Consider the following 21,054-nt stretch of genomic DNA (forward strand, 5'->3'; position numbering starts at 1 on the left):
TGCGCATGCGCAGAGTCCCGCGGCAAGCAAATCGCTTCCACTTTAGTTCAGTGTGTGAAGTTTGTGAGAAGGAAAGAAAATAGAACCTCTTGATTATTATAGAAAACGCTGTTACTCTTTTAATGCAAAGCTCAACACGGTGTCAGGCGGAAAACGAGCTGGATTTGAGCTCACGAGAGTAGAAAACGAAACAATTTCCGAAACATAATATTCAGACAGAAATCAAACTATCTTAATGTGTGGCATAGATATCCAGTACATGTAGATCACAGCAAGTAAGTTAACGGCGTTGTTTTATATAAACATAAGTGGCTATTTTTGTACTTATAGATAGTTGTAATGAAAAGTATATATTTATGTCTTTCTTACGTTTAAATATGTTTTCGATTGTTTGATCGTTTATGTTTTTTATTATTATTTCATATTGAAGATTTCTTTATTAGTTCCAGTTGGTCTCCAGGCCATCATGTTAGATGTTTTTAATAATTCTGTACTTTTTATTTTTTGTAATAATAATAATAAAATAACATGGGTCATCTGCGTTAATATAAATGTTATATTGTTAAACTCAGTCATTCTTGTGGACTTTTGCCGTTAGTAAGTTCCTTATCTTTCACGCCTTTTCCCTATATGAAACACGATGGTGGCAGCATCATGCTGAGGATATGTTTGTCTTGAGCAGAGGGTGAAATTCCTGACCTAAATCCAATGTGCGTCACTGGTGCTCGCTATCAAATCTGGCAGATTGCAAAGCACCGATACAAAGCAGTCAGAGAGACACTCCAAAAATATTTGCAGCTGTAAAAGATGGTTCATTGGGCTAAATACAATCTAAATCACGTTAGATTTGTATTTTCAAGGAAGACATTTTGAAAACACTTTTTTTTTTCTTCCAATGTCTGAATCATAAAAATGCCATTAAGATACATGAAAGTTTGTTCATGAACACTTGAACTCAACATTCTGAATCGTCTATCTTATGAAAGTGAGTAAAGTGACTGTTAAACGGGTTAATTATTTTTAAAGGCTTCCTGTGAGTGGCGTCACCACCACCACCACCTCCTCCTCCTCCTGCCCTGCCCGTCTGAGCCGCGGCCGCTCGCTCCGCTGTAAATGGTCTGTCGACAGCACCAGAGGGCGGAATAAGGAGCTCTGGGTACGGAAGACTCACTCAGACGCCAAAACAGGAAATTAGAGCGGAGGACCCAGTCTGGGAAGGTAGGATATCAACTTATTTCTAGTGACGGATTCTCATTTCTGCTGTCTTTGGAGAGTGCAGCCCCGGCAGCAGTAAAGCCTGGCTGGTTTAGCTCGGTCTGCTTGCAGCTGGCTCACAGATTCCGCTGCTGATTTGTTGCGTGTTTTGTTCTGCTGCTGTGACGAATCCCAGAGTTACTTTTAGCGCACTTGTCAATCAAATTGTTTATTTACGAAACAGCGAAATGTCGGCAATACAAAATTAGTATATTTATCAGCAGAGCCGGGGCTTAAAAAGCGTAATTTCTGCCGTGTATTGCATGCGCTGCTCCGCTGCTGTGATGGGCAGCAGACCACAGTACACACTGTGCTTTGCATGAATAACGGGGAAAGCTGGCCAGGAAATTCTGTATTTATTGTCATCTGTTGATATAGCTGTCTAGCTATTGTCATCCTCCGATATTACTCACTCCTCTGCTTAACCAGTCTACTTTAAGTAAACTTATCAATGTATAGGTAACCATTTTTTACTTCCCTTTATCTGTAAAATGTTATATTTAGGCTATTATAAACTGAGTTTGTTTAAGCTCAGAAATTTCGCCTAATGGTTTAAAAGGTATAAATAAATGAATTAGTTGCATTGCAATCACCATTGTACTCAGTGTGCGCATTAAAATACTGGACTGCAGTATTTGCAGTGCATTATACTAGACATAAATATTATTGGCTCATAGCAACTGGTAAAATTGCAAATGTTTAATAATACTATATCAATCATTTGTTTTTTCTAAAGGTACAGTTCTAAATTGATGAAACTATTCATTATCTTATTTAAAAGCTGACCCTAAAGCCTTCAAACCTTTCTGGACACTCAGCCAGAAAGGTTCAGTGAGCATAAATGGGTTTTTTTTTCTTGCTGATACCAACTTCTGATTTTCTTTGACCTGCCAATTCTGATTTTGACTGATTCTGATTTGTTTAAATACTGCAAACAAATCAGTACTAAAGCTATAGACAAGCTATTCTCTTGATCAAGAGAAACTACTTTTTCTTGATAGAGAAGATAGCTTTAAATCCAACACAAATGTAAAGATTCACAAGATTATCCCCATTTGTGAGTCAAAGCTAAACCCTCCCGCAATTGATGCAAAAGGTAAATTGAATCCCAAATAATAGAGTGCAAAAGATGACAAGCTATTTGTAGAATATTTTAAGGAATAACCTATTTTTAAATTTCCCTCATTTCTTTCTAAAAACCTTTTCATTTTTTAGAAATGGCTGCATTGTCAATCATATTTTGAAAACTGTGAAAAGAAAAGTGGCAAGTAAGCTTGTTTCACAAAGAAGCCTCTGGATTTTATTTTACACAATAGGTTTTGTGGTAGGAGTTTATTGTGGTAAAGACAAGGTTTCCCCCACAAAACTTGCTAAACCTGGTGTTTGGGTGCTAGGGCAGTCATTCATCCAGCGCCCATCGTGTTTTTGAGCTAAAAAATGTTTAAAGTTGACAGGAAATTTTAAAATATCACTTGATAATTATGTGTTGTTAAAATATTGGAAGATTAATACCTGAACACCAACTATTAAGTCTTAAAAATGCAAGTATTTTAAAAAGACTTAACAAAATAAGCAATGGTTAGCCTGGTGGGGGCACAAGTAAAGCCTGGTGGCCCGCCAGACTTATAATACACTGGGAAAATCCTGAAAGATCATCCTCAGGTCAGTTCTGCCAACTTATAATGTTCCTTCTGTCACAACTGTTACACAACCCCAAAGCATCATAGAACCAACACCCTGCTTGTACAATCAGGGTTGTCAAACAGGCTGTTTTTATTTCTCATTATATATAAATTATTATTCAACCCTTATTTTCAAACTCAATTAGGAGTTTTGATATATTAACCTGCAAACACCTGTAGTGTTGGGGAAATAGCTCTACAGTAGAAAAGTGCTCCAACATTTCCAAAGTCTGATAAATCAGCCAGAATTCATAGTCTGGAAATTTTCCCTTGAACAGAGGATTTGCAGATAAAATATTGACACGCCGATTTTTTTAGTAAGAACTTCCACCATTTGCAGTTCAGAAAAACAACATGTACTTTACTGCACTTTTTTTCTGAGCTTAAAAAATGTCAGATAGACATTAGGACATATGCTCTTTGCATAAATGGGAATGATTTTATAATTTCTTGAATTTCTGTTGGATTTATAGTCCTTACCCGTATCAAACACACTATAGCATGTTCATTTGTTTCTTTGTTCTAGTCAAAGAAATTTGCAGGTCAGGCGTCAAAGAAAATTGATAATCTGGTTCAGCCCAGATTCAGCGTATTTCTGGTTATAGCATCTTACAGATACTCATGGCTGCATATTATGAAAGGAGGTTATAAGAGTAAGAGATGTGAAAGCAAATTTGCATCATCTGATCTTTCAAAATTATGTTCCATAATTAATTACTCTGGATTAATTATCCAGAGTACACATTAATTACTCTGGATTATTTTTTCGCCTCGCATGAAATCACTTCTGACGACTCATGTTATGTACTGACTTTTAGTACATGTTGACCCAAAAGTTATTTCGTACGGCTGTTTAGTTGTTGTTATTGCTCTTACGTATTTCATTGCACCACTGCCAAGTATTTTATCCTTAGTTGCATCTAACTTGTGAAGCACTTTGTGCGGCATGAGCTGTTTGAAATGTCCTATATAAATAAATTTGACATTGACATAAAAAGCTATATAATTCCAATTGCTCTCATCTTACTTGCAGTAGATTCATTTTTTCTTGAGCAGCTTTGTGGATTTTTTCGACATCAGTTCTTCAAAAGCGGCTTCCTCTTTACAGCGACAGAAGTGTTGTTACCCAGACATTTTTGTTCAGCCATTTCTTATAAGGTTAGACCTTTGGCCATGTTGAAAGATAGAAAGATACATTTCCTTTTTAAGCTCTGGATAGTGTAATATTATCATCAAAAACACAGTAAACAAAAGCATGTGTATGAGCAGGAATGTTACTTAATGTATCTATTCTAATCTTATTATCTTCTTGCAATTTCAGAAAAAAAAAGAAGTGCCCTAGCACCAACGGCTTGCTGTTGGCTGAGGAACCTGCAGAACCTGTCTGAGCCTGCCAGAAACCACTGGCCCGCCGGAGTAAGACTTGTACTGTGCAATGGCTCTGTTGACCTTGCACAGGATTCCATCCATCTCCACCTCCTCTGTGAGTCTCTACCCATCTCCATGTTTACTATCTTCTCAGATATGCAGTTGTTTACTTTATCTGCATGTAGATCAGAGCGTCTGTTTGTGCACAGACCTGTTAGGTCTTTGTGTGTGTTTGTGGGGGGGGACAAAAGAAAAAACAACCCCCTGAATGTGTCCCTTTGTGAATACCCGCACAAAGTTTGCTTAGACGATGATGAGCCTTTTGTTTATTCATTAACCAAGGATTTGATTTCGATGATGGATCTTACCGCAGAAAACATTAATAGAAGCAAATGAATAGCGTTATTTCTGTCTGAGTGCTTTTTGAAGCTGTTAAATACATGCACATAAACATGCAAACACATTATCATTGACCATTGTTTTTCCCTATCTTCTCTCTTTCACTCTCTGTCACACAGTCATGGAAATAATGTAAAAAGTCTGACTGTTCTGTTCTTTATCATCGCCCACTAATCCACAAATGACTTAACTCTGACTCCAAGTCTCATTCTTTGCATATTTTGTCACAGAATCTAATCACCAATTATCTTAACTTGTTTTCTCCTTTTTTTTTGTCTTCTTCAACCCCTCCTCATCGTTCGTCTCCTGACTCCTGCCCACTTCTCTTTAATTTTCTTTTCTTGACTCTGTCTGGACTTGTCAGTTGCGTAAAAGGTAACGTTACTGTCTCATGTTTCTTTCCATGTAAACTCGTTTTCTCCAGTGCTACTGCTACTTCTCTCGTTTCTCACCCCTTCTCTTTTCTTGCTACATGTTTCATCTTTACATTTCTCCTTCTTCTTTTTCTTTTTCTTCTTCTATAATTTGGCTGTTTAGTTAAGCCCCACCTCCAGCTTCCATTTTAACAATGTTTACGTATAAGTAACATGTTTCTCTTTAATGTTCACGATGAAAAACTACAACAGCATTAGTTTGCCATTTGTTTGTTTTCAATCAGAAAAGTATGATGGGAGGTCACTTGAAGCAGTGTGTATCAATGTGTAATGTTTTTATATGGGCTAACTATAAAAATGAGAATGCAGAATATGGAAATATGTATTGCATTAGTATCTGTAAAAGACAGAAAAATGTTTGTGCATTGATTGCAATGGGCTCCGTTCTTAAAATATACAAATTACCAGATAGGATTTGAAAAAGGATTTGAAATTATTTTTATTTCATAAATCCCTTTATTCTGACTGAATAACTGAATTCTACTTTCTTCAAAGTCAAAAGTTTACACTCACTAAGTTTTGCTTCGTTTTAGCAATTTTGGAAGGCTTTGTCTGCTTTTGATAACTTAATTCACAACATTTGTATTAATTGTGGCAGACCTGTGGATGTGTGTTAAGGCATGACTCAGACTATTTCCCTGTGAGGCGGCATGGGAAATTCAAAATCAATCAGGAAAGACACGGGCCTTCACAAATCTGGTTTCCAGATTCCTTAAGGTGCCACATCAATCTGTTCAGACAAGAATAAACTGACTGAAAATGTCCTGCCATCTTACAGTTTCACAAGGAAACAGGTTTTGTGCAGAGAGAGACCTGTTAGGTCTGTGTGTGGGGGTGAAGAGGAAAGGAAAAACAACCAGCTGGGGTGTGAATCAACCCCAGCTGGCAATAGTGTCTTTACCCACAGTGAAACAAGTCCTGTACCAGCATGTGCTGAAAGGCCTCTCTATGAGGAAGAGGCCATCACTCCAAAAGCAAGATTTTTAAAATCTAGATTACAGTTTGCAAATGCAAGTACTACTTTTTGGAGACATGTCCTTTGGTTTGTTGAAACCAAATGAAAGTGTTTGTCCATAATGCCCATTGTTACATTTGGAGGAATTAGAGAGAAGCTTGGAAGCCTGAGAGCATCACTCCAACTGTGAAGTGCAGAGGTGGCAGAATCGTGATGGATGGGGCAATTAGCTGCAGGATGAACTGGCACACTTCACAAAATAGACTGAATCATGAAGAAATCAAATAAAGTGGAAATATTAAGGAGGTATCAAAAGCATCATTGATGGAGTTAAAACATGGGCACAAACAAGTCTTGTGTCCCCATGTGGGAGAGTGGCAATATCAGTGTGCTCAGCATGTTTATCCCAAAGAACTGACTCATTTGTTTAATGCAGCATTAAAAGGTTTTAGAAGGTGGCAAAGTGGTTGCGTCATGAAAAAACTGTAAGTTGTTTTAGTTCCCAAATCGGTCAGAAGCAACTTTTTCAGTAAAATCTTGTTTTAGAGGAATATTAAACTTTTTAAATTATGTATCTTTTTAGGCTGCTCATTATCTTGCGTCTATGTTCGCTATAAACCCAAAGCAGAAAGACGTAAACTCTGTTGAATTGTTTAATTGTTATATGGTACTGCATTATTCACTAATAGCATTCCATATTGCATGTCTATAGTCGTGCAGCTCCGGTGAAGGACAAAAATTTTTTTTGGTGTGGCCATCACAAAGCCCTGATCTATAATAGAAAATGTGTAGGCAGAGCTGAATGAAGGTGTGTGCGAATGAGGCAGCCTACAAACCTCACTCAGTTACACCAGTTCTGTCAGGACAAATGGGGAAACATTCCAGTAAAGTATGATATATTGCACACTAAGCTTGTGGAAGGAGCTGTTTGCCCTTAGTCATACATATTAAAGGTAATTAAATCAAATACTGTAAATCTTTGAGATTGTAGGAAGAAATTTAAAAAACTGCAAAAGAAAAGTATTATTCTTGGATTTTGTCATGATTAAATGAAAGAGGGGAAAGCTTATCACACATGGACATTCATCCACGAACCTTGGCTGAAAATGACTCCAGCATGTACAAGCATAATAAATATACATACAGATCCATTCACTAAATTAGAATATCACTGAAAAGCTCATTTATTTCATGGTCAACACATTATATAAATTAATTACACAGAGATGCATGTTTGAAGCCTTTCTTCCTGTTAATTATGATGATTTTCCACTTACAGTTAATGAAAACATGACATTTACAATTAAAATATTACAACAAAGCAACAAGCTATTTTAAAAAAACAATTTTATACCTTCCTAGAGGTTATTTTCAAAAGGTGCTTTTAATCTGACAAATGAGTCTCGTCGTAATATATATTCTAATTTGTTGAATTTGACTGTATATTACTCTGCCACCTTTCTTATGAGGTTTTCTTTTGAATGTATTTACTTTGAAGGATGAAAGCTTCCAAAGAAGAGGACGACTTCAGAAAAGGTAAACATCTACTCATTTTCCAATAACCCTAACATGGTTGTTTGAACATAGTCATATAAAACTAAACACTTTGTGTCTGTCTGTTTCCAGAGAGAGCTTTGCTCTCGTTAAAGGAGCTGTCCTTCTGCTGGAAGATGACGATGCTCGGGGTCTCAAAGATGACACTTCTTCCCATGACGGGAGTTCTCCTGTGAAAAAAGGCAGTGGCGCGTCAGAGACACGACACAGACACCTCCATGCCATGCTTGAACAGCTCAGACCGGAAGACACCATCAAGCTGGTGAGCCCCGGTGTTGAAATGCATGTTACATACAGCTCTGGAAAAATTACGAGACCACTTAAAATGATCAGTTTCTCTGATTTTACTCTTTATGGGTATAGGTTTGAGTAAAATAAACATTGTTCTTTTATTCTATGACCTACTGACAACATGCCTCTGAAATTGCAAGCAAAAGCAAAATTTAGTGTTTATTTGAAGAACATAAGAAATGGTCAGAATGATAAAAAAAGACGCAGTGCTTTCAGACCTCAAATAATGCGAAGAAAACATTGTTCATATTAATTTAGAAACAACAGTACTGCTATTTTAACTCTGGAAGAGTTCAGAAATCAATATTTGGTTGAATAACCAGGAGGTTTTCAAACGAGTTCAGTGCAGTGGTCTCTTCATTTTTTCCAGAATTATATATGTAATTAGTAGGGCCTAAAACTTGAAGTATGGGAAGAATTTGGCTTACAATCACTCCTTAAAAATTCAATTTTTAGGCTTATTCCTTTGTATCAAACCAACTACAAGGTTGGGCTTTTGATAAAAAAAATTGCTGATGCTAATTTATTATTACTGTGGAAAATGGCTATATTATTTTTAGCTATGTTTCAGACAGCCTCACACTGTGGATATGATAGATATGGTTCATCATGCTTTCCTTAAGCACAGTGTTTTCCTACCTTATCTCACAGTTTTTCAAGGAGAGAAGTCAGCATATGATACTTTGTACCATGTAGAGCCAGATAAATATTTTTGGTTCCAACAGGTGTCATGTTGCCTAGAAAGCATATTTATTTTTCTGCATTGACTAGTCCTGTGGCTCTGTCTTCCCGACTCCTCTTGTCACCCAGGCGGTGGAGCTGGAGTCGGTCAGCTCGGTCAGAGTCAGGTATCTGATCGTTGTCTCCACGCTGGCAAGCAAACAGGAGAGCATTCTGCTGGGCATGGATTTCCCCAGCTCACAGAGGTGAGGGTAACTTAGATGTTGGTGTACTGTTCCACAAGCAGTGCACAGGCTAACAAAGTTTGCTTTAACCCTGTCAAATCCAAATTCCTTACCTGCACTGTGTCTCGTTGCAGCACTCATTGTACTATCGGCTTGGTCCTGCCACTATGGAGCGACACACAAGTGTATCTGGATGGAGATGGGTAAGAGACATTTTAAAAATGTAGGACTAAAGGATTTGAAGTGAAACCAGTCTGCAGTCTGGTATTTGGGATTCCTTCCAGAGACATGTTATTTATAGAGTTGACTCATTTGCTATAAACTACACATGCTCACTCTCTCAAAAACTCTTACATAAACATGAAGCTCATGTGTTCACGGAGAGTTCAGCAGCTGAAAGCTTTAGTGGTTCTGCCGTTTGTATTAAAAGCATCAAGTTTTCAAATGTCTGTAGAGGAGCATTGTAAAACGGGCTAAAACATTCAGGCTCACATGGTGTGAGAACTGTCTGCTGTGTACTAACTGATCCACCATCACATGCTGAGTGTCACACAAGATTCTTTGATTGGTTGCCATGTCTCACCAGCGTGTTCACCCCTTATAAGGCCAGATCACGCCTCTCGCCGTGTCGTTTTTTTCTTCTTTCTCGCTGCCTTTACATTTTTATTTTTCACTTTGTTCACCAGAAATGTCACTAATTTGCACTGAAAACGTCTTTCTGCCCTTTCCAGCACTCTGCGTTTTTCCATTATTTGTTTCTTATCAGATTTTTCTTCCTCCTTATCTGTATTCACTGGAGTTTATCAGAGTTCATATCTGTTTTGTTTTGTTTGTTTTTTGCAGTGGTTTTAGTGTGACGTCAGCAGAGGACACCAGAAATTTTAAACCAGTTTCAATGCAGACCATGTGGTGAGTTCTCATGCTGATACAACAGAAGTAAGAACTACAATAGCAAGAAGTTGTAGGGAGAGGCCAGGATGAGCTCAGATTTCATTTTTAACCCCCAGGCATTTCAGTGTTTTTTATTTCATGCCAGTTCTCAGAAAACGGAGTCAAACTGGAATAACAAAAACATATGGGAAAGAGCCATGAAGTGCATACCTATAACCCCAACTACACCTCTTTTGGAGGTGTTTCCACACTTTGCAGTGACCGTTGGTCTGTGGTAACAACACATTGGTCTCAAGCAACCACATTCCAGAGAAGAAAAATGTAGTTTTGATCTATGTCATTTCTTCGAAGAAATTAAAGTTTGGTTAAGCTCCACTTTTGGCAATTGTTTCTGCAATCTTTTCGATTGCTCGCAGCCCAATGAGCGATTTCCCTGATCTTCCGAGGATTAGCTGTTCAGTTCCAGGATCCCAATCCTCGCTTGGACCTGACCAAATGTGAAAAACTTTAATGGTGTGAATGCATTTGCAGCAATGGGACAGTAATGGACAGGCACAACCATGCAGTCATAGATTGTACTATAGTCTTGTTATAGATTAGCATCTGTATTTAGAGCTATCTGCTTGCACTAACTACTGGTTTAAATTCTCCACCCGTTTCTTCTCCTTTAAGGTCAATCCTGCAGGTGCTGCATGGCTGCTGCGAGCGGGCAGTCAAAGCAGCCTTAATCCCAGGCTGTGGCCTAGAGTGGGCCCAGCACTACGCCCAGCACATTGAGTCCGATCGGTTCTGCCTGAACGAGTGGGAGGTTATGAACGACCTGGAGTCAGTGCGCAGGGACAGTAATGGACAGAGGTTAGACGGCTGGTTTTTTTTAACTTTCATTTTATATTAGATTAATAATCTGAAACACTCCAGCCAGAAGTGGAACAGGAAACTATCCTCATGTTATTTACTTAGTTAAAGGTTGAAATACAGCCGTTTTAAACGGCACCACAACAAGTAGGTCATGCATGAAAGATCTTATCTGAATAGAAAGTGCATTTAGGCACAAAGAGGCCTTTATAAACAATTCTTACTCTGCAGATACAGTAAATAATGATTACATTTGCAACCGTTCTTAAATATATCTGAACCGATCTATTTGCATAGAAGTTGATTAACGTTTAGTTGTAATTATGCTTTGTAACTGATTTCTAGTTTGTCAGGTTTCACCTCTCCATGCAGCTGTAAATTTGAAATGAGTTATACTGTTTGTCCTCTGTTCCTGTTGTTCAATGCAAATATGTCACAGTGTGTTAAAGCTTCTCTTTCCTTGTTTGAAAAGCTGTGTAGACAGAGTTTCCAATGAAAGGCTCATCAAAGAGCACCTGAGAGACATCATGAGAACCGAAGACCTGGACAACCTCACGTCTAAAATGGTAAGACATGTGGGAGGAGGACCGCAAAGAAGTTGGTCCTAAAACGGCAGGTTCTCAGACCAGCAGGAGGTTAAATAATTAATGAATGTGCACATTTTTTTTATTTTTTTTTTTTATTTCTGCAGGTGCACACTGCGTTGGAGTCCAGGATAGGGTTTGATATGAGAATCTACAAGGAGTACATTGATAATGAGATCTTGGTTACCATGGCTCAGATGGACAAACCCTCAAAAATATTTGATTACCTTTACCTGGTAAGTGTTTGGGTTGTAGTAAAGCTTACCACCATAAAGAGGGCTTTCCCTGCTGCAGAGGTCAACAAACTGACAGAAATAAGCTTTCGCCAGAATGTTGTCACATGACCTTAACTTCCCCTTTGTGGGAGATTGTGTGTCAACAGCGATAGGGCAGACAGCTCTGCAGGCCCTTTCCGCCTTCTTGTCTGTTTCACTAACTTTCTTTTTTAAATTATTGTCATTTCAGGGCTCTGAGTGGAATGCTGCTAACTTTGAGGAGCTACAGAAAAACAAGTTGGTGTTTGTTCTTACTTCCAACTATCCCTACAGATCTGTCTAAATGTCTCTGTGTCAGATTGTTTGTTGATGTGTATAACTCAGAGCTATGCATGTTGTTTCGCTGAGTCACTAATCTGCTTCTGCTTGTTTTTCAGCGTTGGCTACATTCTGAATGTCACAAGGGAGATTGACAACTTCTTCCCAGAATCCTTCACTTACATGAACATCAGAGTGTATGATGTGGAGGCTACTGACCTGCTCTCTCATTGGCCGGACACATACAACTTCATCAACTCTGCAAGGTAGAGCTCATTCACCAAACACAGTATAAAACTCTCCAGGGTGCACAGTTTAAAATCAAGCATCTAGAGTTCACAGTTAGGGCTGCATGATAGTGAGGAGGTTTGCTATTGCCACAATATTTCCACCACACTCCATGCTGGTCATAAGCATATGTGCGCTCATCAGAGAGGATTTGCAACACATTAAATTAGACTTTTTATGGGTGGAATAATTATATAACTAAAATCTTTTTAAAACATTATGTTTTCTCCAATCCACTCTGGATCAAGACTGCTCTGAAAATGCACGTAAAACCGATCGTTTGGATAAATGCTACCGAGCAAACTGCAGAAAAACCAAATGGTTTTTTTTTGTCATCAGCAAAAAAGCTGGGAGGGAATATTGATCACTCCTTTTGTCAGAATTGGTAAAGCTTATTTAATTTTGGAGTTGCTAGCACCATCCTGGCATTCAAAAGCAGTCTATGCATTTTCAATTGAGGTGAGTTTTGTTCTGTTCAACTGAACTATTTAATGTTAGGCAGCTCTATTTCAATTCTAGTTTTGTTGCATCTCTAGGTTAACTGTTCTGCTGGAAATTGCAATAAACTGACCCAAACTTTTACCCTCAGAGGAAGAAATATGGCTTTAATGATCTGGTACTTTCCAAGAACCACTAAGGAAGAAAATTCCTACCTCGAATCTGAAAGATTAGGGTGATGGAAAGGAGACTTAGATGAGCAGTCTTGCATTGCTGTTATTTAATAAAAGAAATTTGACTGGTAATTTAGAAAGGTATGAATCATTTTCAGTGTGCAGATTTTGTTTTTAAATAGCAATAAAGCAAATAAATTACTGTTTTCAAAACTAGTAATCTGTTTTAAATTGCTTTCTTGTTTCATTAATTTCAGAAAGACTTATTGGTTGAAAGAAAATCATTCAAAATTTCAAACAGCCAAGTGCGTGAGTAATTTTAGTACTACATTTATTTTAAAATATGTTCAACAAACAGCTGGAATCAACACATTAACCAGCAGACAAGAATATGTGAGAAAACTAATTTATCTACTCGTAAATTATTGTTAAATGTGATCTTCTGTGTTGATGCACTTTCACTTCTCCTTTTGCTGTTATTTTAGGTAGTTGGAAGTCACACTAAAATGTGAACAGTAGGTCTGAGAGGACTACTAGGCAGAATTTGTCATCTTTAAACAGATTATAATATTTTAACATTGGGCTACATTTTTAACTTGCTTGTTGCTGTCTTGAAGCCTGATATGTCATTAGGATAGTTTGACTATTGCCACAAATATGGTGGAAAAATATCTCAAATACAAGTGTGCTCTCTCAAAATACAAACCATAGACAACTACAGTATTTAGCAAAAAATAAAAACTATTAATGCTTTAAAATGGCAAGTACAAAACCTAATTATATGTTCTAGCTAGCCAGTAGATCTGGCCATTATTTATACTTCCATGAATTTCCAAAGCCCTTTGATCATTCTCATTGAGAAGCTCCATAACAGGTGACAAGTCGGCCTGTTTGATGCTTATAACATTTAGGTGAGATATGTTGCAATTTGGACTTTGTCCTGGGTTTGTTTGAACTCTCGGCACAAGTAGATAACCTCTGAGACAAACTTTGACATAAGTACGTTGATGGTATGAAGTTAATTTGTTTTATCTAGGCCACCTCTGCTATTTGAAATGAACAGAACTCTCTGTAGTTTGACCTGAAATTTCACCTGACTGACACATCAGTAAGTCTGTCGCAATTAATCAATTAATCATCTGATAAAATAAAATGAGCTCAATAATTTCCATACTGATAGAAATTAGAAAACAAAATTGTAGGGTGATTTTGTTTAGAGATCATAGTCCATTTTATTTATTGTTTATACTGTGTGTGCTTTTAATTTTTGTTTAATTTATTGTTTGTGGTTGCTGTGTTTTATTTTCGATATTTTAAAATATCTTCCAGTTCCAGAAAGTGGCATCACTGAGGCATTCTGAGCTAATTTATTGTTCAGTAAAATTTGTTGTCATAACAGGCATCAACACTAAAAGAGACAATGACAACTTCTCTATTTTCTTTTAGGTTTATTCAATTTTAGAGTGTCTGATTTTTGAAACTCTGAGTTCACTTTAGCAGACTCGTCAGAGGTTTCCCCCTGTAAGCAGCATCTCTCTTCGGAACGTGTTGTATTGTATTTATGCCTCAGTTTCTGCAGCACTCTCAGCCTCTTGATTGATTGTCCCTCCTCTGTGTGTCACAGGAAGAGCGGGCAGGCGGTGTTGGTGCACTGTAAGATGGGAGTGTCTCGTTCTGCATCCACGGTGATCGCCTACGCCATGAAGCAGCAGCACTGGTCTCTGGATGAGGCGCTTTCTTACGTTAGGGATCGGCGGTCCATCGTCAAGCCCAATGACGGTTTTCTGAAGCAGCTGCAGACCTACAGCGGTATCCTCAGCGCAAGGTGGGATCCGACGCTGTATGAGACGCCATGTTCTATCAAAAGAGGGGCTGATATAAATATTTGTCCATTCTGATTTAATGAAAGTGAGGAGCTGTGATGTGTTCATCTTTGCAGCCAGCAGCGTCACAGCGCTCTCTGGAAGCCAAGACAGAAGTCAGTCCGAAAGGACAAGGGAGAGCAGGCCGACAAACCAGGAGGGGAGGACAATGATGAGGACGATGAGGATGAAGATGAAGACGAGGAGGATGATGTAGATAGTCTATATGAAAAAGATTCATTCAGCCCAGATGAGAAAAATAATTCAGAGGAAGAACAAGAGGTAATTTTATAATTTATAAAAAAAAATATTCAGCATTTTAAAACCGACTGGTTGATCTCTTTTGATTCTCAAACACATTCAGGTGTTTGAAGAACCAAGTCCACAATCTGACAACCTCCAGCTTCCCAGGCAGGAAGGAGCAAGTCCCATTATCACTATAAACGAACCAGACAAGGTGAGCCGATTAGGGTTTTTCACTTACGGCGCAGCTGCAGACATCGATGGTTTACTACGTCTCTTTATTCCAAAGGTTGTTCCAAGTGTGAACCGCAGTGGCAGGATGAACCTCTTCTCCCTCATGCAGTCCATAAGCGAACTAGATGACATGGATAATGGACACGAACCGGTAAACAAGATACTTATTTTCATCCTCATTACAGTTTAGTTTCAGTAAAATAATTTCCTAAAATACAGTGTTTTTGGGCCAAATTTTGTTGGAATTTTCTGCAAACATACAGACGCAGTTTTTCTACTGACGGGTAAATTTTCAGTTGTGGCATCATGTCTCTTATATAAAATTATTGTTAAAGAGAAGCCACAATGCTTGAACTTTGTGTAAGAACAAAGCAAAAGGAAAGTTGTTTTAATATTTAATTAGAGACACGTTTCTGTTTTAAATTCAGAAACGGAAGTAAGAACTTTCAGCATCAGCTGTGGAAATGTAACTTGGTGAAATTATTCTGGGTGAGAGCTTTCCTGTGATTCCTCTTCAGAGAAATGCCCCCAAAAATAGTGTGGCTGGATATTACTGTGTTCCTCATAGTTACCAGAGCTCGTCTGATATAAATATTTTAAATTTGGAAAAAAAATTTCACTTGAAAATCGCACCACTATATATATAGACCAACACAAAATATCTTATCATTCCAAAAGGGGAAAGAAAATACACAGTTTTTATTTTTTGTAAGTAAAAGGGCTCCTTTCCTCCAATACCCCTAAATGAAATCCAGTGCAACCCATTACCTTGAAAATAGTAAATAGTCTTTGTGTAATTAAATTTCATCATAGATAAATCTGTTCTATGAAGTATTCAGAAGTTGTTGGAGAATATTAGTGATCATGAAGATTAACGAACACAACAGAGAGGTCAGGGATGAAATTGTGTTGAAGTTTAAAGCAGGATTAGCTTATAAAACATTAAATGTTTTTGCCTCCTGATCATTAATATGTAATTTGAAAATGTCCAAGTAGAGCATTTTCATATTTTTATATAATTGAAAGACTTCAGTATATTTTTTTTCTTTTAGTACAATGACCTCCATAGGTTTGAGCCACTAGATTTTCCACATAATTAAATATAGACGTTCACAACAAGCTGTTTATTCTGTCCAAAGCTTCCTGGCAGTCCGAGACGCTCTCCGAAGCAGCGGAGGCGCAGCCACGGCCGACGGGGGCTCACACACCAAAGAGCATGCGTCGATGTGTCACCAGAGCCGCGCTCCCTGCCAGACAGCGGTCAGAGCAAAGACTAAAGCGACCAAGGAGGGGGACTATCAGGAGCGCACAAGAGGGACAGGGATCAATAAAGGAAATCCCAAAAGTGATGAACCCAGGAAACATGCCAAGGAAGTTCTGTTGAAGCTGTAATTTATGTTTCACCAGCCCTTCATTGCACATCTGAGCTCCTACTAATACCTGGTTTGTTTTGATGAGGTTCTCTCTGCAGTATTGCTGTACCTGTGGCAGGCAGGATTTCATAAAGATGATGTCACTGTCTAAGTGGCATTACGGTTATAAAATGCTGTCATTATGACTCACCAGAGCCTCCTTCTGCCCTAATGGAGCTCTCCCTTCAACACTCTAGAGAGCTCTATGCAATATCTGTAATCTCTCGTTCTCTGGCAAACACCAGGTTTCAAACTGCCACGTGTTCACATCTTTTTCTTTCCAAAAGATATTTCTTCATCTCTGATGGAAAGATTTTACTGTATCTAAGCTGTGCATTACGGACCACGTTAAAAGGCCAGTTTTATGGCGCATGCCTGATTGCCAAACTGTTTTTCTACATGCCAGTGAATATATTTAAATGAAAAGCTAATGTACGGAACAATTGTAGACCATTTTATTTTTTATTCCAATGTGTATACCAGGACTGCATGAGTGCCTTCAACCTGAGAATGACATATTTGCTGGTGTTTTTATGGTTTTACTATGAGGAAATTGTCCCATCTTGTATTTTTCCTACAGTGTCTCACTTGGCCATCATCAATGTGACTTCCAGAGATTGTGCTTATTTACAATACATAGATATCCATATATAATTGCTGGTGATCTGGGTGCATGTTTTTGTGATTATATACCAGCCTGTAAGACCAAATTGTTCAGGGTTTCTTTTTTGTGTATTTATATGAACTTTATCAGTTTATTATCCACCAGATGCTGATGTGGAATGTTATTTCATGCTGGTGTTATTCTTTGAGTACAACCAAGCTAAGGCTTAATTCATTAAACCTGCATGTGCACAAATTTAAAGCATTTACATGCACTTTATAATCCCACACTGTTCACACTGCCTGAGGCAACCCTGCACTGTACCGTGATTGGTAACTTTAAGTTGCACCCAAAGCTGGTCTGTTGTAAGTTCTTGGCTTTCTCCACCTCACTCTTGTTTACGAAACATTCAGAGTGACAAATAAAGAAATCACACTCCAAACATTTAGTCTCTTTATTAAACCACAAGATCTCAGGTAAAAGACATTATTATTCAAATTCTCATAATATTGTCATTTACTGTAGTCTCTCTAATGTAACTATTTGTACAGTAATAACAGGACTTGTTTTAGATACAGTGTTATATCATCACAAATACAAATGATGATACACATCATTTGTATATGTGACAAATGATGCTCAAATTTAGGTCCCTACATATTTCCTTCTGGGTTCACTGAGGATGACTCCTCCCTGCTTCATTGCAGCTCTAAAGGCTTGAACCTGCAAGAAGAAGGAGATTGAAATATAAAACATATGCATTTACTTTGAAACGGTGTGAATTAGTGATTGGTTAATGAGGAGTCATGAAACGTTTAGACACATTGAAAAAACTCACTGAATACTGACACCTGCTGGACCTTCAAAATGCCTGCAGGCAAATTAGTTGACGCCGTCAACCGACACTGATTTGATGAGCTAATATATACAATAATATCATTTAAGTCATTGTATTTTAGATTGCATTGTATCTTCATTTAAATTTGAAATATACATTTTTAGATACAGTATAAATAATGTGAACATGTGTCATGTGAAAATGTAAGTACATGTGTTGTGAATACAAATGCATGCAGACAGATTTTATTTCCTACAAACTTATTTTAAAAAAATAAATTTTTTCAACGTTTTGAAATCGAGTCCGTTACGCTTTTTTGATACAACTTCTCCAGCTGTAGAAAACATTCGCTCACAAGGCACAGATGAGGCTGGACTCTAAAGTGCAAAGAAATTGTAAGGAAAGCAGGATTGTCTTTTGGTTGCCAGTGAGTGATTCCATCAGCTTTAGATGGCAAAATAGCTTTTCAACAAAAATTTTGGAGAACAAAAACTTAAAAGCTGTTGCATTTATTTACTGTCCTTTGTATTAGAAGAACTAAAATAATGATTACTCCTCAGTTGGGAAATTCAAGTTTTAGTCATTTAAAGTTGTAATCTTATTCCTAGAAAATATGGATAGCTACTTAGGATCTGAAAGTTTGACCCGTCTATTTTCAATTAGAATCATTGTCAGTGGAAGTAGTTAGTACACAAAAAAAAAAAAACAGAGGCCTTCAACGCAAAGTAATCCATCAGATTCTGCAACCAATACTCACTCCCTCGGATCGGTACGTCCAGGGAATGGCCCGGTACACCATCCTCATGATGCCCGCCTGCTGGCATCGATGCGCCAGCACCTCGCCCACAGCCTGACACGCCGCCACGCAGTTTGTGGAAGCCAGCTCCTTCTTCACGGCCCACTCTTTGGTCGAACAGGTCAGCACTGGCACGGGTGAAGTGTAGGAGAACACTTCTGCTGTGACGTGATGTTGACTGCGAGAAAACATCAACCTGAAAAGATGAACAAAGCAGAAGTAGATGTTGTAAAGATTTATTTTTTATTTAACATGTTATTCTCTCAAGATGAAAAACATACTTTGTTCATTGAATAAAATGAATTTGGGTACACAAGTTTACTTTTATTACGGGTGTTTCTAATCCACACATGAAGAAAATATATAATCCTTCACCTGGAAAATAAACAGTTCAGCTAAATCAGGGGGAATCCAAAATGAATATTACACTTGAGTCCCCAGTGAGTGGATAAAATCCATAAATGTCCTAATATGAATGGTATGAACACAAACATGCTATGCAAGCTTACATAAATGTTTTTATGTATATTTTAAGGGTACATACCTTTTTGTTTCAATATATTTCATACGTTGTTTTAATTACATGGATAATTAATGTATTAATAATAATAATATCACCAGTCGGGAATCAAAATTGCCTAACTTTCTCACGATCAGCAAGTCAAATACTGACGAATATTTTCTTTTCTGTTATGAATATTAGTTGTTGTCGTTTCATACTATAGCTGGGGATTCCTTTACATAAATTGTAAGGAATAAGGTGTGTCCAACACACACCTTATTGACCAATTTCAAAACAAGTCCTATTTCTAGGCTCCTAGAACTTCCATCTTTTGATTCTTGGGAAGATTAAAACTCAAATAATCCCCTAACTTTGTTTTCATCATTTCAGTTTTCAGGCTTTTGTTCTTTTCAGCCCCTCAGAGATGGTTCCCTCTAAACAAAGAAGTATCTTCTATATAAATATCTAATATTTTATTTTGAAATCACCTTTAATGTCATTCAGGTAGTTCACGTCTCATTTCAAGGCCTTTATTTTTTACAGCTCCCGAGGTGACAAAAGTCGCTTGAGATTGTTTTTAAGTTAAAATACATTAGTATTTTACCGTGAAATTTTGGAGAAATATTTAGGCAAAGTAGATTCAAATAGCATCCTGGCAATGAAGCTATTAAAAGGGGGGATCCAAAGATCTCTTTCTACCTGTGGTAGAACTGCTGGTGAGGCCAGGTGGTCTTCCAGCCCCGGTCCTTCACAGCCAGGGCCATCTGCTCCAGGTTCCGCGGATTCCTGTTCACGAAGGTCGGGTTGACGGCTTCGTTTTCATTCGGGGTGGGCTCGGGCCGAGCTGCAGCCTGACTCAAACACCGAGCTGGTACCAGGACCAGCTAACCAGTTAGTAACAGCAGCGACTCAATGACAGCAGCGCCGTTTGTTTACTTACCTGAGTGCTTTGAAGCAACACCAGAACCACACCGCTGAATTTGGCCCATCAACAGCCGAACACTCCTATTAATTTCCCTCAAAGCCATCTCTGTTTGACCTCTGTTCCGCTTAGACAGTCAAATTCCGTTTATCCGTGAACATCTAGGCACACTTTGCGCCCTTAGATAAGTTCAAACCAACTCCCCTTTTCCTACACACTATTTTATAAGGTTTCACCGTGACAGAGGGAGCGCCATCTTTGAGACTCCAATAATATCCGGTTCACTTGACTGGGTGTTACTTGAAAAGGAGCACGGATAGAAACAGTAGATTATTCCGAAAAATAGAAACTTGGGAGGGATAACTTTGTGTAACATATGTATGTTTTTATGCTTAATTGTTTATAAACAAGTGGGGGGAAAAAATCAATTTACTCTTTCTTAAAATTTATCTTCAGACAATAAGGAAGTCCTTTTGGTTAGATTAACACCAAATTTATTTATTTGGATGCAAAATGCTGTCACCCTGAACACCATCCCTATCCTGAAACATGGTGGTGAGGGCATCATGGTTGTAGATACTCTCAATTCAATCTGATTAAGTGTACTTTGTCAAGGACATGGGCGAAATGTTTATCCATTTGTGCAATGCTGGTAGTAGGATACCGCAAAAGATTTGCAGCTTGAATGGCAACAAAATCTGAAGGCATCTGTTTGCATTTTGCTTAGGGTTGTTGGTCCAAATGGTGTTGAATACAAATGCATACCAAGCTTTTCTTAGGATTTGTACTTGTAAAATAATTTTTAAATGTATATTTTTTCTAACTTCCAGTTATGTGCTATTTTGTGATGGACTATTACATAAAATCCCAAAATAAACTTAAGAAAAGTTCAGGGGGTGTGAATATGTTTATATACATGAATAAAAAAAGTGAAATTGAAAGTGTTTAAGAAATAACAGGAAAGGCAACATGGATAACTGCTAATAATTTGCTAAGATTTAACCTTTAACTTTGTCAACTTCAATGAAAGCTTTAAG

At 37.9% G+C, this 21,054-nt stretch overlaps 2 protein-coding genes across 2 annotated transcripts; one reads left to right on the forward strand and one right to left on the reverse strand.

Moving 5' to 3' along the window:
- The first annotated feature begins 1,062 nt into the window (after positions 1-1,062).
- LOC114138993 (protein phosphatase Slingshot homolog 3) lies at positions 1,063-17,401 on the forward strand. The gene is made up of 17 exons (XM_028008580.1): positions 1,063-1,218; positions 4,258-4,419; positions 7,591-7,628; positions 7,719-7,908; positions 8,748-8,863; positions 8,977-9,045; positions 9,686-9,751; positions 10,406-10,588; positions 11,061-11,154; positions 11,280-11,408; positions 11,638-11,684; positions 11,825-11,971; positions 14,229-14,429; positions 14,544-14,748; positions 14,831-14,923; positions 14,999-15,094; positions 16,083-17,401. Exons 2-17 carry the CDS (start codon positions 4,372-4,374, stop codon positions 16,218-16,220), a joined length of 1,860 nt encoding a protein of 619 aa, XP_027864381.1. The 5' UTR covers positions 1,063-1,218; positions 4,258-4,371; the 3' UTR covers positions 16,221-17,401.
- On the reverse strand, positions 17,400-20,306 carry mrpl18 (mitochondrial ribosomal protein L18). The gene is made up of 4 exons (XM_028008583.1): positions 20,036-20,306; positions 19,795-19,963; positions 18,555-18,789; positions 17,400-17,682 (listed from the first exon to the last, which is right to left on the reverse strand). The coding sequence occupies exons 1-4, from the start codon at positions 20,121-20,123 to the stop codon at positions 17,605-17,607; spliced, it is 570 nt and encodes a 189-aa protein (XP_027864384.1). The 5' UTR covers positions 20,124-20,306; the 3' UTR covers positions 17,400-17,604.
- Positions 20,307-21,054: the final 748 nt, after the last annotated feature.

This window comes from Xiphophorus couchianus, chromosome 23 (genome assembly GCF_001444195.1).
Source record: "Xiphophorus couchianus chromosome 23, X_couchianus-1.0, whole genome shotgun sequence".
Classification (NCBI taxonomy): Eukaryota; Metazoa; Chordata; class Actinopteri; order Cyprinodontiformes; family Poeciliidae; genus Xiphophorus; species Xiphophorus couchianus.

Excerpts from the sequence above, each read along its gene's own strand:
- LOC114138993 (XM_028008580.1), top strand. The coding sequence starts at position 4,372 with ATGGCTCTGTTGACCTTGCACAGGATTCCATCCATCTCCACCTCCTCT. Across the intron at positions 9,752-10,405 it reads GTTTCAATGCAGACCATGTG|GTCAATCCTGCAGGTGCTGC; the intron begins GTGAGTTCTCAT and ends TTCTCCTTTAAG. Across the intron at positions 14,749-14,830 it reads ATTCAGAGGAAGAACAAGAG|GTGTTTGAAGAACCAAGTCC; the intron begins GTAATTTTATAA and ends AAACACATTCAG.
- mrpl18 (XM_028008583.1), bottom strand. The coding sequence starts at position 20,123 with ATGGCTTTGAGGGAAATTAATAGGAGTGTTCGGCTGTTGATGGGCCAA. Across the intron at positions 18,790-19,794 it reads CACCAGCAGTTCTACCACAG|GTTGATGTTTTCTCGCAGTC; the intron begins GTAGAAAGAGAT and ends TCATCTTTTCAG. Across the intron at positions 17,683-18,554 it reads GGACGTACCGATCCGAGGGA|GTTCAAGCCTTTAGAGCTGC; the intron begins GTGAGTATTGGT and ends TTCTTCTTGCAG.